Source organism: Rhinatrema bivittatum, chromosome 4 (assembly GCF_901001135.1).
Source record: "Rhinatrema bivittatum chromosome 4, aRhiBiv1.1, whole genome shotgun sequence".
Classification (NCBI taxonomy): Eukaryota; Metazoa; Chordata; class Amphibia; order Gymnophiona; family Rhinatrematidae; genus Rhinatrema; species Rhinatrema bivittatum.
In genome coordinates this window covers 138881086-138901383 of record NC_042618.1, presented here as the reverse complement: position 1 = coordinate 138901383, position 20298 = coordinate 138881086, and the positions used below count along the sequence as shown (strand labels likewise).

Sequence of the window (20298 nt, the reverse complement as noted above, 5' to 3'; positions counted from 1 at the left end):
ACCCTGAGCCGAGGCCCCTGGCCCTGGCTCAGCCATCAGAACTTGGCCTCTGGACCAAGCTCTGGCCTTGGCCGAGGCCCAGACATTGAGACCAAGCATCCAGGCCTACCCCAGCATCTGGCCTGGGCCCAGGTTCAAGCTCTGGTCTAGACTGAGGTTTAGTTGTTGGGACCCAGCTTCTGGACCAGACCCCAAAATATGCTTGTGCTTGGTCCAAAGCCCAGATATCAGAGTTGGGCCTGGGCTTGGGCCCTGGTCTAATCAGAGGCCCAGGCAACAGTATCCGGCCTCTGGACCCTGGCTTAGGCCCAGGCCCAGGCGTCTCAAGGCCCAGAGCCAGTTGTTGGGACCCAGCCTCCTGGCCAGACATCGGCCAAGGCCCAGGCATCAAAAACATGACTGGGCTTGGCATTGGATTCCCAACAGATAAGGTAAGTGGATTTCAGGAAATTTCCCGGGCTTGTAAAAATTGGAAAAAAATAAAATAAAATCACCCATTGGGTCTAGGCCTATGCCCGAAGCCAGGGTTTCTTGTAGAGAATAGGCTGAGACCTAAAGTAGGGGTCCTGCTCTATGCTGGAGTCTCAACGAGTCCCTAGCATCAGGCCAGGGCTTAGGCCGAGACTCCTGTATCACACTCAGGAATAGACCAGGGTCTAAAAAATCATTCAAGCAATACAGTATTACTCAAGATAAAAACTTAGTCTATCAAATCCACTAATTCTGCTATTCACTTGGATATAGCCAAGCCTTCACTTTCTTTCTAAATAATAAATAATTGGTTCCAACCTGATTTCAGAATCCTATTAAAAATATACTGCATTAAGAAATGTGTGTTAAACTGATGCTATTTTCAAAATTACAACTTCCTATAGTAATTGATTAGAGTGCTTATTTTCAGTAATATTCTCTGAAAAATCCCCTGTATTTGTATTTATTATAATTTAATCAATTGTACCAAGGCCATAAGCAATATGCATAGAAACACACATAATTGATACAATAACACAAATTTTAAAACATATTTCAAACAAATTTACACAAAGACTACGACAATTACTATTTATAATGAAAATAGCCTTCTTCAAGTTTATATTTAAATTGCCTTCGGAATCAGTAATGGAGTAAAAGCAAAAGGTCAAACAAAAGCCAGTCCTAACAAAAGCTGTTGTCCTGAGAAATCCCTTGTATTGCTGTCACTTCATTTTACATGGAACAGCATTACTGACTGACTTCACACCCTCCTCCTTACTATGTGCTCCTTTGTGTGATCCTTATTTACTCCACTCCAACTCTCTGCAATTTGGTTCAGTCCTATATATACACAACATTGCATTAGTCTATTGTAGGTAATAGAGATATCTGATTTGCCAATTTAAAGTCATCAGTTTCTAGGAGACTTTTAAGGCTGCAAAGTACTCAAAGCTTATAAAAAACATTCCTTATGACCATTTCGATATAATGGTGAAATGATAATTTACAGTCTAGCCATACCCCAAGACATTTTACATGCAGGATAACGGAAAATTTATAATCATCCAGGGTTATTGAGCAAGGAATAGAATCATCACTTGAACAGTGAATTAACATGAATTCAGTTTTAGAAATGTTCAGGCCAATTTGATGTGTTGAAGCCATTGTTTGATGGTTAAAAAGCTGATTCCAATTAAGCTGATAGTATCAGACATTGTAGGAAGTGCTTTGATGATAACTGGATCTCATCTGCAGATGGGTTCAAGGTAAATCTTAAATAGTAGCGAGGAGAGGGCAGAGCCTTGGGGTACGCCAGTGTGATTTGTAAACCATGAGGAGCTCTCATCCCCTATTTGAGATGATCACTGAAACAGATATAACAAAAACCATGAGATGAAGAAATGGCTGAAATATTAAACAAATTCTTCAGTTCGGTGTTCACTAAAGAAGACCCTGGAAAAAGACTGTCACTAGATAACAAGACTGTGGATGGGGGTGGAGTAGATGAAACTCTATTTAAAGAAGAGAATGTATGGGAAGAACTAGGAAAACTGAAAGCGGACAAGGCCATGGGGCCGGATAAGATACATCCCAGCATGCTGAGGGAGCTCAGAGATGTGCTGGTGGATCCGCTGAAGGACCTGTTCAATAAATCCCTGGAAATGGGAGTGGTGCCACAAGATTGAAGAAGAGCGGTGATGGTCCTGCTTCACAAGTGTGGGAGCAGAGAGGAGGTTGGAAACCTCCTCTCTGCTCCCACACTTTCCACCACCAAAGTGAGGTTAGCCTCACTTTGGTGGTGGAAAAATTAATCGAAACTCTGCTGAAGGAATGGATAGTGAACTATCTACCATCTGGTGGGATGTTCGATCCAAGGCAGTCTAGTTTCACTAGGAGAAGATCCTGTCAAACAAATCTGATTGATTTTTTTGATTGGGTGACTAGAGAATTGGATCAGGGAAGAGCTCTTGATGTAATTTACTTGGATTTTAGTAAAACTATAAATACGGTCCCACATTGAAGACTCATGAAGAAAACGAGACGCTTGGGATTGAGCGTCAAGGTGGTGGCATGGATTACAAACTGGTTGACGGATAGAAAACAGCATGTAATGGTAAATGGCACCTACTCTGAAGAAAGAACCATGTTAAGTGGAGTTCCACAGGGATTGGTGTTGGGACCGGTTCTGTACAATATCTTTGTCATTACGGAAGGGATAGAAGGTAAAGTTTGTCTATTTGCAGATGATACTAAGATCTGCAACACAATGGACATGCCGGAAGGAGTAGAGAGAATGAGACATGATTTAAGGAAGCTTGAACAGTGGTCAAAGAAATGTCAGCTGGGATTCAATGCCAAGAAGTACAGAGTTATGCATCCCGGGTGCGTTAACCTAAAAGAGCTGTATGTGATGAGGGGTGAAGGGCTGTTGTGCACGGAGCAAGAGAGGGACTTTGGGGTGATAAAATCTAGCGATCTGAAGGTGGTGAAGCAATGTGATAAGGTGATAACTAAAGCCAGAAGAATGCTGGGCTGCATAGAGAGAGGAATAACCAGTAAGAAAAAGGAGGTGATAATCCCCTTGACAGGTCCTTAGTGACTCCTCACCTGGAGTAATGTGTTCAGTTCTGGAGACCGTATCTCAAAAGGGACAGAGACAGGATGGAGGCAGTCTAGAGAAAAGTGACCGAAATGGTGAGAGGCCTCCATCAAATGACTTATGAGGGGAGGTTGAAGGACCTTAATTTGTATACCCTGGAGGAGAGGAGGAGCAGGGGAGATAAGATACAAACCTTCAGATACCTGAAAGGTTTTAATGATGCACATTCAACAACAAACCTTTTCCATTTGAAAGAAATCAGTAGAACTAGGGGTCATGAAATGAAACACCATAGAGAATGACTCAGAATCAATGTCAGGAAATATTTTTTCATGGAGAGGGTGGTGGATGCCTGGAATGCCCTTCTAGAGAAGGTGGTGAAGATAAAAATAGTAAAAGATTTCAAAGGGGCATGGGATAAACACAGTGGGGCGGATTTTAAAAGGCCCGCGCGCGTAAATCCTTCCGGATTTACGTGCGCAGGGCCCTCGCACGCCGGCGCGCCTATTTTGCATAGGCCTCCGGTGCACGTAAAGCCCTGGGACGCACATAAGTCCCGGGGATTTCAAAAAGGGGCGGGAGGGGGTGTGTCCGGGGCGTTCCCGAAACGATGTGGCGTTTCGGGGGCGGGCCTAGGGGCGTGGCGCCGGCCTGGGGGCGTGGTTGAGGCCTCCGGACCAGCCCCCGGGACCGGAGGATGGAGCGGGGCTGCCGGCGACGTGCGTAAAGTTACGCCTGCTTTCAGCAGGCGTAACTTTGCCGACAAAGGTAGGGGGGGGGGTTAGATAGGGCTGGGGGGGTGGGTTAGGAAGGGGAAGGGAGGGGAAGGTGGGGGAAGGTGGGGGAAGGGCGAAGGAAAGTTCCCTCCGAGGGAACAGGCAGCGTGCGATGGGCTCGGCGCGCGCAGGTTGCACAAATGTGCACCCCCTTGCGCACGCCGACCCGGATTTTATAAGATACGCGCGGCTACGCACGTATCTTATAAAATCCAGCATAAGTACGCGATCGCGCAAGTATTTAAAATCTACCCCTATGGGTCCCTAAAGGCTAGAGGATGGAAATGAAGAAGAGTGCATGGGGGTAACTTGCTGGTATAGTGGTTACTACCCTTAACCAATAAGTCTGATACTTTTGATGCAACTCCAACATAGCTCTCTGCTTCAACGGCAAGAGGTAATGGGGAATTGGACTCAAACAGCAACCAACAAGGGCCCTGACTTGGTCTGGGAAATGATAAAAGTATTGGGTGACTTGTATGGTGCAGTAGATACTAGCATAAACTTACTGGGCAGACTGGATGGACTATTTGATCCATTTTTGCCATCGTTTCTATGTTTCTATATAAGGAGAAAATTGGCCTATAGTTAGCAGGGTAGAAGACTCTAATCCAGGTTTTTTTTTTCAAAAGAGGCCTTACAGCTGATTTTTTTTAATGCAGCTAGAACAGTAAAAAGATCACTATAGTGGTTAGAGCAGGGTTGATGACATCTCTACAAACTTTTAGAATAGGTACACTACAAATGTTTAAAAGGACATAATGAAATTCATCTTTGCGATGATATTGGAAATCTCACTCACAGATGAGTTGTCAAAATTAATCCAAATTATTTCGGGTGTAGGTGATATATTGTATACCAGGATGGTACTACCTGAAAAGCAATGAGCAAGTCAGAGATTTTAACATTTAAAGAATATTAAGGCCTAATTTGTTTGTTTTGTGAAGTTGCTGGGTTGTGAGCGAGTTTTTTTTTAACAATGCTGCATAAAACTTTGGGGTTGAAAGCTATAGCATGAATTTGTTTAGAACAGTAAGTCGTTTTTGTTTGACAAATTACATTTTTATATTCTAAAAGAAGTTTTAAATCCCTGTGTGGTGCTTTAGCCAATTTACATAGGAGTTATCCATCGATTGTCATCATGAATTTGATAGTGAGGGACAGATTGTCATCATGAATTTGATAGTGAGGGACAGATTTATATGGTGCAATAGAATCTAAAGTGTTAGTTAATAAAGTCTCCCAATCAGCAATACCTGTGTCTACATTGGAGGGATGGAAAGGAGCCAATTCTATAGTTATTAACTCAGAAAACGTATCTTGATCAACGTGATTTCTTTTGACATAGAACTCGGCAGCAGGTTTTACTGATCCTGATTCCTTAGAACCATGAATGTGGAACATAATCAAAAAGTGATCTAACCAAGGAACTGGTAAAATCACTGAAAGAACAGGATTAAAAGCATTTAGGGTAGAGATCGTAAAAACTAGGTCGAGGGTGTGCCTCCAGCCTAAGAATTTCATAATATCCAATAAAGATGAACATGCTGGAGAAAGCAGGACAGCATCAATGTGAAGGTTGAAGTCACCAAGAATAATCATATTATTTAGATTGCTGACATCAGTGTGCAGGCCTGGCCATCCTTCCCCAATGCCCCGGCACTGATCTCTTTTTTTTAAATACTTAAATTGTGGCAGCGCTGCTGAGCAGGAGAATCGGGCACTTACGCGATCACAGAAGCAGAAGAGGAGGCACAGTGGCAGTGGCAGTAGCGATCACTCACCCTGGACAGGCTGTCAGCACATCATGATGTCGAGAGGATTGGGCCCAGCAGGTAGTCTGGCGTGGAAGGAGGATGGTTACCTCCATTCGCTGCTGGCTAGCCAGTTCCTCCCACGCTGTCTTCATCTCCCTCAGTAGCTCCAGCAGCAGTGTGGCAGCTCCAGCGCGGCTCCTCTTGATTGTGGCAGTTCCTCTTCAGACCTCTTCACTGCTCGGCCCCCATTTTCAATTCCACTCAACGGTGGCAGCAGTATGCAGGCCCGAGCTTGGCAGCACTCCAACACGATGCTTTCTGCTCGGCTCCCTCTCCTTTATTGTTTTCTTTCTTTTTGTTTTTTCTTGTGACACTTTCGGCACAGCAAAAGGGCATCCTTTGGGCCCTTTTGAGATGCCTCTCTCTCCCCGCCTCTGGGCCCCCCTCAAAAACGAGGTTCCAAAATCAAGGGCCAGAATCATGACACCATCCATAGCCTGTTTTTTCTTTATTTTTCCTTTACTAATCGCAGCAGACCCAACTTTTTTTCTTCGCAGACTGGAGCTTCCATTTCATCAAGGCCTCGTCATGCCTGCTCAGTCAGACTCCTGCAGCCAACCCACTGGTCCCAGGTAATTTATAAATGCATTTATTTAGGGTATCTACTTCCCTATTACATTTGGATTCTGTATTTCATACTTCACACAGATACATCCCTACAGTTAGTGAATACATATACAAATTCTTTTCTTAGGAGCATCTCAAGGATTTTAAATGTGTACTGCCTATCCCTGGCCGCTTTTCAGAAAGCCCAGGGCCCTCTCTTCTTTCTCCAATCATGGAAAAATTTACAGTGGGAGTCAAATTCCCTTATGGGTGAATTTTAAAGCTCACGCGCAAACACCGGCGGATCCGTACATGACTGGGCCCTGCGCACGCTGAACGCATTTTCGAAAGGGCCCAGTCACGCTCGTATCTTCCCACTCGAATTACATACTTCCGCAAGACCGATCAGAACTGCCTACAAAGGTTCGCTCAAGGCCCCCCCCAACAAATCATCGGTCCACAACTCTATTCACAAGCGAGCTCTTTTCACAAGCGAGCTCTTTCAACAGCAGGTCCACTACATTGGAATTCACTTCCCCAAGACTTACGCCAAGAACAATGCCATTCAACATTCAGAAAGAAATTGAAAACCTGGCTGTTCGCAGAAGCCTACCGCTGAAGGATCTCTTCAACCATCACTGACTCTCATTCTCCCACCCCTCCCTAATCCCTACCCCCTTTTTTCCCTCTCCCCTTCCCCCCCACCCAACCTCACCCTTTCCTTCTCCCACTGGTCATACCATGCTAATAACTGCCTAGGATAAATCTATGTTTACGTAACTTATAGTTTTTGTTGATTATATATTTATCTCTCTCTAATTGTTTCTTAGTTTAAATTCTGTACTGTCTTCCATTGCCCAGGTTTTACGCTCCCTGTTTAATGTAACTTTACTTTCTACCTTGATGTTAATTGGTTTCCCCTCAGTTACATTGTAAACCGGTACGATAAGACCTAGTCTTGAGCATCGGTATAGTAAAAGAAATTAAATAAATAAATAAAATCCATACATGACTGGGCCCTGCGCACGCTGAGCGCATTTTCGAAAGGGCCCAGTCACGCTCGTATCTTCCGATACATGCAGAGGTGCTGGGCCAGCAGGGATAGTGGCCATTAGGCCCTGTCCTGGGGAAGTGTGCACTGGCAGCTGGCTGGCGTGCGTAACTTACTTCTGGTCCAAAGGAGCAGGTAAGTTAAAAAAAAAAAAAAACAAAAAACAAAAAATAGGGTAGATAGGTAGGGGTTAGAGCAGGGGTCAGGAACCTATGGCTCGGGAGCCAGATATGGCTCTTTTGATGGCTGCATCTGGCTCGCAGACAAATCTTTAATAAAAAAGTAAAAATCTAACAAAATTCCCCACCCTCCTGACCCCCCCAAGACCTGCCAAAAGTCTCTGGTGGTCCAGCGGGGGTCCAGGAGCTGTCCGGGAGCGATCTCCTGGACTTGGGCTGTCGGCTGCCAGTAGTCAAAATGGCACCGACGGCCCTTTGCCCTCACTATGTCACTGCGGTTGACCAATGGCGGCGGTAGTCCCTGTGACATAGTAAGGGCAAAGGGCCGTCGGCTGCCAGTAATCAAAATGGCATCGACGACCCTTTGCCCTTACTATGTCACAGGGGCTACCGCCGCCATTGGTCGACCCCAGTGACATAGTGAGGGCAAAGGGCCGTCGGTGCCATTTTGACTACTGGCAGCCGACAGCTCAAGTCCAGGAGATCGCTCCCGGACCCCCGCTGGACCACCAGGGACTTTTGGCAGGTCTTGGGGGGGTCAGGAGGGTGGGGGTTGTAGTAAATTAATTTTGGAGGTCTTGGGGGGCGTCAGGAGGGTGGGGGGTTTTGTTAGATTTTTACTTTTTTATTAAAGATTTGTCTGCGAGCCCTGGATCCCCGCTTGATCACCAGGGACTTTTGGCAGGTCTTGGGGGGGGGGGGGGGGTTAGGAGGATGGGGGGTTGTAGTAAATTAATTTGGCAGGTCTTGGGGGCGTCAGGAGAGTAGGGGGTTGTAGTATATTAATTTGGTAGATCTTGGGGGAGTCAGGAAGGTGGGGGGTTGCAGTTAGTATGGCTCTCATGGAATTACATTTTAAAGTATGTGGCGTTCATGGCTCTCTCAGCCAAAAAGGTTCCCAACCCCTGGGTTAGAGTTTGGGAAGGAGAGGAGAGGGGAAAAGGTAGGAAGGTTAGGTTAGGGGTATAGGGTAGTTCCCTCCCAGTCCGCTCCTTAGTTGCAGCGGACTGGGATGGAATTGGGAAAGTCCTATCTGCGTCGCCGCACATGCGACGTATGCATGTTATAAAATCGGGGCATACAGGTGCGCTTGCTGGAAACCGCGCTTGCTAGAAACCTCGTACATATGGACACCCACGCGCGTCTTTAACATTGACCCCCTTAGTGTGTATACAAATACACATAAATGCACACACATAAATACATACATAAAAACACACATAAATACAGATGAGGAATTCATTTTCCTCAGAGGAGCTCATGGCCTCACCAGGAGCCAAGTATGTCTTCCATTCCCATTCTTCTGGTAACCTCTTTACTCTAAGCTCCTCTCTGCACAGGTGCACACTCAGTCTGACGTCCCTCTAAAATTTCAATATCTCCTGCTAAATGTGCTCTTAAAAGTCCTTGAAGTCATAATCATTAGGGTTTCAAATATAGGGGGTTCACACTTTCTGGAACACCCCATATGACTCAGAGGCTATATATAATTGATCCAGAAGGGCTATGATCTCACAAATGACATCCGCACCACCACATGCAGGAAGAACTAAGTAATATGTGAGAGTTAATTCCAAATATGGCTGCTCCTGGTTCAGAGGAATGATGTGGGAAATGCTTAAAGTTATTTATTAGCAAAGGCTTAAAAGTAAAACATTTTAATTGCTGAAGGGCAAGTATTGTTATCCTATCTGAATTTTAAAAAAAATTGTTTTCTTTTAAAGCACATATTAAAAGAGTTAGGGATGGTTATGTTAGTCGCAAGTATAGCATCAAAACTACAAATGACTGCTCCTTCTCATTTGATACTAGTTATTATGCTATGTTTCAGTTAAAACAATAAAGAGAATGACAACTTTAAAGTCTGTCTCACTGAAATTCTTATGCCAACTTCCAGGGGACACCTGCAATTCCACTGCGTTGCACTAGGCTACTTCCATTAAAACAGTCACTTTAGATAATGGTTTGAAACTTATGTTGTCAGTTTGCAAAATGTACAGGGCTTAATTTGACATAAAAAGCAAGTAAAACGTTGGGGTACATAAAATTGAAATAGTCTTAGTATGTGCATAGGACAGTTTTCAAAGCCACTTCCATAGGTAAAATGGTGCTTTACCCTCGGAAAAGGACTTTAAAAAAAATATTGCCCTCCCTGTATACAGGTAAACTTAGGCACACAAGGCACTACACATGTAACTTCATCCGCACTGAGAAGAGACATTCCCAGGGGCATAGTTGGGGAGGAGTTTGCATTTACATGTATAATTTTGAATTTTCAAAAATATGTGCAGATTTCTGCTTGGAAAAAGTACCTGCACAAATCAGAAGGTGTAAATGTGAGCAGATAGTTTTCCTGGGCTAATTTTCAAAGCAAAAGTTTTAGTATTGCTTTCCCTTTGAAAACTGGGGCAAAGTCTGCAGGTAAAAGTGCCTGTGAGCTTTGAAAATGTGGGCACTTGGGAAAACTACCCCTATGAGATAGCACATGAGGTCTGTAACTCCCAGAGGTCAGACACACTGTAGACTCTTTCTCCTTTTTTTTATATAAACTTTATGTACATAAGTGGCTTACCTTCAGCCACATTCACCCTCAACATTTATTTTCAGTATTCACTATTCACTTCTCACCATTTACTTTCAGTATTTACATTCATTCTTTACCTTCAGTGTTCACCATCTTACAAGTGCTGCCTTCTCCTGTAGACCTGGGGCCTGTCTGTTCCCAAACTCTTATTCCTGCTGTCTGGGGATCTGCCCGCTGAGTTACCTATGTTACTTGCTTTTTAAGATGGAGCAGGTTAGATTTCTGGTCCAGCTCTGATTAGGAACAGTTTTCAGAGACATTCCTTCACACCACTTAATTCAGCAAAGCGAAGGTGTGTAAACTTTCTCTCTCCTCCCACCAAGAGGACTATCACACATGCACACTTTCTCTCTCATATATATATCTACCTTATAAATGGCCTGTGACCGACGGCCCGCAAATGCGCAGTAGAGCGCAGCTCTACTGCGCATGTGCGGGCAAGGACGTCGGTCAGAAAAAAAAAATGGCAGTGGGGCCGCAGGAGCGGGAGGAGAAGCAGCGGCGCCGCGCGCGCGCGGTGCCGCTACTTCTCCTCCCCAGATCTGCCGGCAGATCTCGGGGGGGGGGGGGGTCACTGCCGCGCGCGGCGCCGCTGCTTCTCCTCCCGCTCCTGCCGGCAGATCTCGGGGGGGGGGGTGTCACTCCCGCGCGCGCGGTGCCGCTACTTCTCCTCCCCAGATCTGCCGGCAGATCTCGGGGGGGTCACTGCCGCGCGCGCGCGGGAGTGACACCCCCCCCCCACGAGATCTGCCGGCAGGAGCGGGAGGAGTTAATGGAGCCGGGTGAGGGTTGTGGGAAGTCGCGCTTACGGCGCCGGGAGGAAATGGAGGCGGGTGAAGGGAGGGACTGAGTGGGAGGGAGAGAGAGGGGGACTGAGTGGGAGGGAGGGAGGGAGAGGGGGGACTGAGTGGGAGGGAGGGACTGAGTGAGAGGAGAGGAGTGGGTGGGGGAGGGGGTTGGTGAAGAGTGAGGAGAGAGAATGAGGGGGAGGTGAGAGACAGAGGGATGTAGCCCGTTTTAACGGGCTTAACGGCTTGTATATATATATACAAGCTCTTCACCACCCCCCTCCCCCACCCACTCCTCTCCTCTCACTCAGTCCCTCCCTCCCCCCCTCCCTCCCCCCTCTCCCACTCACTCAGTCCCCCTCTCCCTCCCACTCACTCAGTCCCCCTCTCCCTCCCTCCCTCCCACTCAGTCCCCCTCTCTCTCCCTCCCACTCAGTCCCTCCCTTCACCCGCCTCCATTTCCTCCCGGCGCCGTAAGCGCGACTTCCCACAACCCTCACCCGGCTCCATTAACTCCTCCCGCTCCTGCCGGCAGATCTCGGGGGGGGGGTGTCACTCCCGCGCGCGCGGCAGTGACCCCCCCGAGATCTGCCGGCAGATCTGGGGAGGAGAAGTAGCGGCACCGCGCGCGCGCGGGAGTGACACCCCCCCCCCCGGGCTTAACGGCTTGTATATATATATACAAGCCGTTAAGCCCGTTAAAACGGGCTACATCCCTCTGTCTCTCACCTCCCCCTCTTTCTCTCTCCCCTCACTCTTCACCACCCCCCTCCCTCACCCACTCCTCCCCACCCTCCCTCTCCTATCACTCAGACCCTCCCTCCCACTCAGTCTCACTCACTCCCTCCCCCCTCTCTCCCTCCCTCTCACTCACTCAGTCCCACTCACTCTCACTCAGTCCCCACTCCCTCCGTCCTCTCCCTCAGTCCCACTCCCTCCCTCCCTCTCTCTCCCTCAGTCCCACTCCCTCCCTCAGTCCCTCCCCCTCACTCAATCCCTCCCTCCCACTCAGTCACTCCCTCCCCCCTCCCTCTCACTCACTCAGTCCCACTCACTCTCCCTCAGTCCCACTCCCTCCCTCTCTCTCCCAGTCCCACTCCCTCCCTCAGTCCCCCCTCTCCCTCTCACTCAGTCCCACTCCCTCCCTCTCACTCAGTCCCTCCCCCTCACTCAATCCCTCCCTCCCACTCAGTCCCTCCCTCTCACTCAGTCACTCCCTCCCACTCTCTCTCTCCGTCCCTCCCTCCCACTCAGTCCGTCCCTCCCTCTCTCTCTCTTCTCCCTCCCTCGCTACCGCCCGCTACCGCCGTCGGTACCGCCGCCGCTCGCTACTGCCGTCGCCGCCCGCTGCCGGTACCGCCACCGCTCGCTACCGCCGTCGCCGCCCGCTGCCGGTACCGCCGCCGCCGCCCGCTGCTGCCACTGGACGCCGCCATTTTTTTTTCTTTCTGAAGCTGCCTCAGAGCAACGTGCTCGCCCGCACATGCGCGGTAGAGCTGGTCTCTACTGCGCATTTGCGGGCCGTCGGTCACAGGCCATTTATAAGGTAGATTAGAGATGTGATTTGGCCTTCGTTAACGGCCTGCCATGCGGGCCATCCATTGCTCCTACCATGTGACAGGGGCCGACCAATGGTACCAGTAGCCCCTGTCACATGATAAGGGCAAAGAGCCACCGGCGCCATTTTGATTAGTGGCAGCCGACAGCCCGAGAGGGAGAAATCGCTCCCGGGACCCCCACTGGACCACCAGGGACTTTTGGCAAGTCTTGGTGTGGGATGGGTAAGTCTTGGGGGGTCAGGACGGTGGAGGGGTTGCAATTAATTAAATTTGAAGGGTTGGGATGGGTTTGGGAGTTTTGGGGTTTTTTTTAAATGTGCCCTTTCTCCCCCCCAAAAAAAAAAAATGATAGGAAAACCACACAGAATTTTGTGGGTTTTCCTTTCGTTTTGTCAGCCCCCCAAAATGCAATGAAATAGGAAATATCGTCTTTATTTCCTATTTTGTTGCAAACGAATGCACATCCCTTATATATATATATATATTAAAGTTTACACACACTTACACTTGCCCTCGCCTCACTCACCCTCTCCAGGGATGATTCCAGCACTCTACACCTTTCCTCCCTCTAAAACAGACGCCAGAACTCTCCCTCCTTTCTCTCCCTTTCTCCCCCTTCCCAAGTCCAACTCCCTCCACTTTCCCTTCTCACTTCTGAGACTGCTACCCAGACCATTTCAGCCATCACTGCCATTTTATCCTTTCTCCAGCCCATGCAGGCCAATTCGGCGACCGTGGCAGCTTTCTCCTTTCTCCCTCCACATGGGCAGCTGCCTCAGTTGACTTGTGGCTGCATGGGCTGATGCCACCTCCTCCTCCTTCTATCCTGCACAGCTGAGTGAGCTGCAGGTGCATCCCTGCATGTGGCACGCAGAGATTTTCCAGGTCCGATTTCAACAAGCTTTTATATATATAAATCCACCAGAATGCTTTCCAGAGTGTTCTGTTACAAAATAAGCTCAGGAAGTGTAGAACTGTACAAGATGGTTTAAGTATGACAGGGTTCACATGTAGTATAAATGGTGACTACAAAGAAATCAAATGTGTTACTGCACCTTTGGTTTCTCATCGTCAATCATATAAAGCTGCTGTTCACTTATCCACGCATCTGCTTCTGCTGCATCCATGTAGTATTGCTGGCCCTCGTGAGCTTCCTGTAGGCATCTCTGTCTGTTTGAAGTTTCTCTTTGTAATTTATCCCACTGATTTTGCAGTTGTTTCAGCTGTTCTTCTATGTTTGTGAAATTGGCATAAGATTCAGCCTTCATAGCCTCACCTCTCTTCAGGACATCATCGATCCGTGGTTGATGCCCTGTAATTTCTTTCTGCAGAGACTAAACAATAAAGTGTGTTAAAATCTGCAGTAGTTTCAAATGCCTTTGCTAGCTCAACTGAAAATATATTTAAAAGTATTTGGGAGATTGATTCTTTGGAAAAAGCTGTGTAGAACACATTGAACTAACCTTAAATACTGGGCAAAGATGAGCAATTATAATTTTACATTTGTTTATTTTTATTTATTTACAACCCGCTTACACTTAAAGCCCTGAGCAACGTACAAATGAAACACTCATAAAAATAATAACAAACAATGATAAGATAAGGACAAAACAAAAAAACCTCTATTATAAACCAGTAGAAATACTGATACTCTCCTGATTGGTTAGCCAGTTCAGAAGAAAGCGTGCTGGAACAAAAATAGCGTGTTTTTAGCATCCTGATAAATGACTTTGGGGCCGATGAGTGGTTGGACGCGTGATTTAGATGCACATCCACAATCCCTTATGCTGTAAGGGGATTCGTGCGTCCAAAATGAGCGTCCCAACCCCATGCAAAACTAATAGCGCTCATCACATGCAAATGCATGTTGATGACACTATTAGTTATTCACCCCGATCTAAAAAAAAAGTGCACCCGAGCCATACATTTTTATGCTCAGAAATTAATGCCTACCCAGAGCAGGCGTTAATTTCTGAGCAGCCCAAAATGTTTTACAGAAAAGCTGAAAATCCTGCTTTTCTATAAATCCTCCAACTTAATATTGTGGCAATATTAAGCCGAAGGAGCCAAAAAGTTTAAAAAAAAAATGTTAAAAAAAAAAGTGCTGGCGGTCAGGTTAGGGAAACAGATACTCAATTAACCAGCATCCATTTTCCTAACCCATGGCTGTGCACTGGTTAGGAAATGGATGCTTGCAAAATTGAGCGTCCGTTTTCCTAACCTGCCAACAGCCAACTTCTCCTGGGTGCCCGCTGCCAAGGAGGCGCTAGGGGCACACAATTGTCCCTAGCGCCTCCTTGGCAGTGCGATCCCTCATTTAAAGATTGCATCGTACACCCAGGAGAGGTGCCTGGGCGCACGTTAGGAAAGCGGGCGCTGAACACTGAGCACCCGTTTTCCGTGCTCATTTATTGCATTAGCCCCTTTGTACATTCTGTCAGACATAACTCCAACAGAAGGAAGTTCTAGAGCAATGGGGCCACCACTGAGAATACGCGCTTTCTGGTATTCACAAGATGAGCTTGGCAAAGCAATGGCACGTCAAGCAATCCAACTTGCACAGACTGCAGCACCCTGGTTGGGTTACAAACCCGAACCATCGTGTTGGTCCAACGGATAAAATCCAGTGATAAACGTTTCTGGACCAGCACGACAACTTTATACTTAATCCATAATTGTACAAGGATCAATGCAGATCTGCAAGCACAGGAGAGATATGGTCTCTAATGCCACGCCCTGAAATTAGGCAAGCAGCCTCATTCTGGAGCAACTGCAGCACATTAATTGTACAGGCGCGTAGTCCCAGATAGAAAGAGCTACAGTAATCTACTGTTGGAAAAGTCATAGCCTGTACTATAATCTGAAAATCTGCTGATTCCAAGATGTTTTTTTAAGTTCTGCAGTAATCTTAACTTGTAAAAACGTGACTAACCACTGATTGCACCTGAGGAACCACTGATGATTTTGAGTCAATGAGTACCCCAAGGCTACAAGCCTGAGGTACCACTTTCAATGTATTCTTTTCTATCTCAAAGCTCAAAAGGACTGGCCCAGACTCTCTACTTTGCATGACAACCACTTCAGTCGTAGCTATTTATTTATTTATTTATTTATTAAAATTTCTAACTAGCACTCTACAATGTTGCTTGAGGCAGTATACAGAAAAATACATTTCTAATAATAAAAATGAACAAATAGATACAAAATAAAACACAGAACACTGATCTGGAAAAGTCATTGTTCTGAAACAGAGTATACATTTATCTAAATAGTGAATGGAGTACTATCTTTGATGCTAGATTAAGTGCCATCTTATTATATGACAACCATCTCCTTATGGCACTCAGACAAATAGAGATTAAGGATGCAGTCTCAGTCCAAGAGGAAGCCAATGGAAGATAAAACTGAATGTCATCTGCATACAGGCGGAAACCTCACTGAGGCCAACTAACAACTTGCAGATGGGAGCAAGATAAATATTAAAAAGCAGAGCTGATAAAGCCGACTCTGTCCTGTATGCACAGAATACCAATCTGAGGAGGAGGTCTTCCCTTTGACCTGCTGTTTCCTTCCTGATAAATATAACCTAAACCATTGCAAAACAAGACCGTCTAACCCCACCTTCTTCAGATGATACAGGACAATTCTATGGGCAACAGTATCGAAGGCTGCCAAGCTGTCTAACAAAACAAGGACATAATTACAACCTCCATCCCACCGTCTCCTCAAGGCGTCTAACATTTCAGTTCTTGGGGAATGCTGGAACCCGAACTAGAACTGATGCAGAACCTGACTGGCTTTGGCAAAATCATTGCTCCACTTTACCACTGAAGCTTCCACTATTTTGGCCAGAAATGACACGGAAGAAATTGGCTGGTAGTTAGCTAGTGTTGCTGAGTCTAGATTATATTTTTTGAATAGTGGAAATGCAGGTTTAAAAGGGTTACGCCCGTATATTTCACGCGGAACCCTTTAAAAATCTGCCCCTTATGAACAACAAATAAATACAAAAATAAAATAAAATAAATATATATATAAAATCTATAAATAAGTCTGGCAGATGAAGGAGACTGAACCCACAGCATAAAATCATAATAACAAGTTTGTATACCTCATAAAACTAAACGTTTATATAGGACTAGTCTGGTTCTTGATACTGATAACAACAGAAACAACTGTATAAAATGTATGTGCATTAAAACAGAAAGAAATTTCAGTGCCGCTGGACCTAAGCTGTAGATTGATACCTAGGTCCTAAAAACCTTTGGAGGTAATTTTAAAGGAGTTATACATGTAAATGTAACATGTATCAAAGCAATTTTAAAAGGCCATTTACATGCATAAAGTGCACTTACACGTGAATCCTATGGACAATTCAATAGCATATACTGTAGTAATTTTCAAAAGCCCACTTACACAGGGAAAATGAATTTACATGTGTAAAATCCAATTTTAAGCGTGTAAATGCTTTTTAAAAATTAGGCCCTATGTGAATAGCCAGGTTTTAAGGCCTTTTTAAAATTTACAAAATTATTTTTCTAAATGAAGAGACAATGGAACAGAGTTCCAGAGAACAGGGACTAGGTAGGAAAAAGTAAGTTCTCGAGTCATCTCCAGACAAATTTCTTTATGGGCTGGAACTCTTAAAAGTTTGAACTGGGAAGAACTTAGTGCCTATGCTGGTTGATAAGGAGTAAGGCATTTAGCTAAATATGGAGGTGTCCCCCAGCATAAGGCTTTAAAACAGAGAACAGATTTTGAAGTGAATGTGGCTGTTGATGAGGAGCTAATGTAAGTCACGCAGTAGTGTAGTAACATGGTCGAATTTATTTTTACTGAAGATCAACTTGGCTACAGTATTCTGTACTATTTGAAGTTTATATATAAGATGTGAAGAAAGACCTTAGTAACAGGCCGATACAGTAAGGGCGCGTAAGAAAAAGTGCGGCAGTGCCGGGCGCCCTCTCGTTTGCCGCGCGCACAGTTCAGATCACATGCCGCTCGATACAGTATTTAAATGGCATGCAAATGCAAGACGCGTCCAAAGCGCGTCCATGAAGCGTCCATGAAGCGCAATCCATTTTACTGTATAGAGCACTATACAGTGCCTATACAGTATCCTGGGTGCACTGGTACCTGTCATTTCAAATGTCATTTCAAATTGGACGTGTGTTCATGCATCTCCCCTCCTCCCGAGGCACTGGTACCTGTCAGTTCAAATGTCATTTCAAATTGGACGTGTGTTCATGCATCTCCCCTCCTCCCGAGGCACCCACCGCGGCTCCCCTGCCTCCCGGGGGCAGCCGGCAGCGAAAGCGGCTTCCAGCAGCCCCACCGGCGAAGGTGCATGAACGCACATCGAATTTGGGTGCTCAAGCAGCGAAGGCGCATGCGCACACGCCGTGACCTCGGACGTCCATCCAGGTGCTCAGGTCACGGCATGCGCTCATGCGCCTTCGCTGCTTGAGCGCCCAAATTGGACATGCGTTCATGCACCTTCACCGGCGGGGCTGCTGGAAGCCGCTTTCGCCGCCGGCTGCCCCCGGGAGGCAGGGGAGCCGCGGTGGGCGCCTCGGGAGGAGGGGAGAGAGGACTGAGGCTGCTGGAAGCTTGCAGTAAGTTTACTTTTGTTACAATTTCTATTTGCTTTAATAACATGTTGAGTCAATTTTCGCCCTGTGCCTTGCTTCGGGAGGGGGGGGAGAGAGGACTGGGGCTGCTGGAAGCATGCAGTAAGTTTACTTTTGTTACAATTTCTATTTGCTTTAATAACATGTCGTGTCGATTTTCGCCATGCGCCTTGCTTTGGGAGGGGGCAGAGAGGACTGGCAATCCCCGATGCCCGAGCGTAGGAGAACCAGGCCCGAGTGTAGGAGAACCAGGCCACAGCATGTTACTCGCTTGCTCCAACCCACCCACTTATTAGACCGGAGCCTGCCTATTGCTGTCACATCCCTCTAACGCCAGGGTCAGGGTAGGCGGTAAATTAGCGGGTTAAAGACGTGGCAAAACAGTTAGTTAAAAAGGCAATAATCGGGCCACACGTTACTGTATGGGAGGGAATAGCTAATCCGATCGTTTACATATCATGTACATGCCGCGGGCGGAAAGGGATATGCATCGATTTAAAGAAGCGGTAAAGATTGGTAAAAGCGGATAGTGAATTGCGGGTTAGACTTACGTGGCCAAATTGTGGGTAGAAAGCGGGTTAGAAACAGGGTAACCGCGGCCGCGCTTTACTGTATCGGCCTGTAAGTAAATTACAATAGTCTAGTTGGCTTAAAACAAATGAATATATAAGAGTTTTAAGTATGTTCACATCTATATATAGCCTAAGATGTCTGATTAAATGTAAAAAAGTAGTAGGATCATTGAACAGTATAGGATACATGAGATGAAAATTTGAGAGCTGAATATAATTTAACCCCCACTATATAAATAGAATCTTTCAGCGGTATATTAGTTCCAGCTATTGAAGGAAACAATAATTTGAGATCTGAAGTTCTCACAAACCATATAGTCTCCGATTTTTCAGGATTGACTTTCTATTTAAATGCAAAAAGCCAGTCTGCAATCTTGATAATACATTCATTAAATGCAGGCAGAGAAATTGTGGTATTGGGATCAATATTTGCTTTGATATGAATATCATCTGCATACAAAAATGAGCTGTAAATCAAGACTTTGAATTAAGGTGCATAGAGGGGAAACATAGAGGTTGAAAAGAGTAGGTGATAACAGAACTTTGAGGTACTCCACAGATAAGAGGATATTGAGGAAATAAATTAGAATTCCAAATACCTTCAAAAGATTTGTTAGCTCAAAAAAGATTGAAACCAGTTAAGAGTAACCCCACATACCCCAATTTCAGCTAGAGGTGAAATTGATAACTGATGATCAATTGTGTAAAAGGCAGATATCAGATCTCAAAAACAAGTACAAATTTCCCTCCAACCAAGTTGAGATTGATTTTAGAAAGTAAAGTTGTCAGAAAATCCCTTCGAAAACTGCCCCATAAGTAAGTTTAGGGGAGCAGGGACCTGTCTGCTACAGGGCATTTCCAGTGACTTCACTTCACGATCCTAAGTTCAGGAAAAAGACAATGTGTTCTCCTCAGAATTGGACTTTTATTTATCAGATTTGTCAGGATTTAGCATTTAGAAGATAACAACAATTCCTGTCTCTAACATCCTGGCCACTAAGCACCAGTTTATCCTAAAGAAACTTCTGGTGGTTTCAAACATGCCATAAACCTTAGCTTGTTAAATATAGTAATATTTATGGCTAACTTACATACCCCTGGTCCCAACGTCAGGTGATATCCCTCTGTTCACCTCTGAAGCAGACTCTGGCTGGAGGTCTGGAGAATGTGGGCAGAAGAAAAGGCTTGCTCCCTGGTACTGGCAGATCTGCAGGATGGTCTGGGAAAAAGGCTTGCTTCTGGGTCTGGTGCTGGCAGAGCTACCGGGCTGCTCTCAGCTTGTTTTCAGTTCTGGTACTATCAGAGCTACTGGGCTGCTCTTGGCCCCTCACCGTCTCAGATTCCATGTCACTCCCGACCCTAAGCAGGGCGTCGTCTCTCTCCGGTCTCCTGGCCACACCTAGTCTTCTCCTTCCTTGATAGCAGGGTATGCTGGTTGCTTCAGGTTTACTGTCTCTTTTCATTATTTGCCCTCCCCTGTCTTATACTTTCCAGCTGATAATTATACATAAGCTTGTGCATAATCATGTAGTGGGTGGAGGGTCTTTGCCACATTGTAGGTCTTTTCCCCCTCCCCTTTTCTTTGGGGGAGGGGTCCTGCCACGTCTTGAACCAAGGCTGTATGCCAGCATCAGTGTTTTCTCCATTTCAGACTGCTCCCCCTTCATCTAAGGGTGGGGATCCTTCTGACCTTTGGAGTTCCCTTGGCCGGTCTGTGACTCCT

The 20298-nt window shown here is 46.1% G+C and overlaps 1 protein-coding gene across 2 annotated transcripts in view; it reads right to left on the bottom strand.

Moving 5' to 3' along the window:
* Positions 1 to 20298, bottom strand: part of SPTB (spectrin beta, erythrocytic) — a 273420-nt gene that overhangs the window by 80960 nt on the left and 172162 nt on the right. For both annotated transcript variants that reach the window (XM_029598897.1, XM_029598898.1), the window contains exon 24: positions 13429 to 13707. In XM_029598897.1, coding sequence (XP_029454757.1) covers positions 13429 to 13707 — 279 coding nt within the window. The remainder of the gene's footprint in view (positions 1 to 13428; positions 13708 to 20298) is intronic.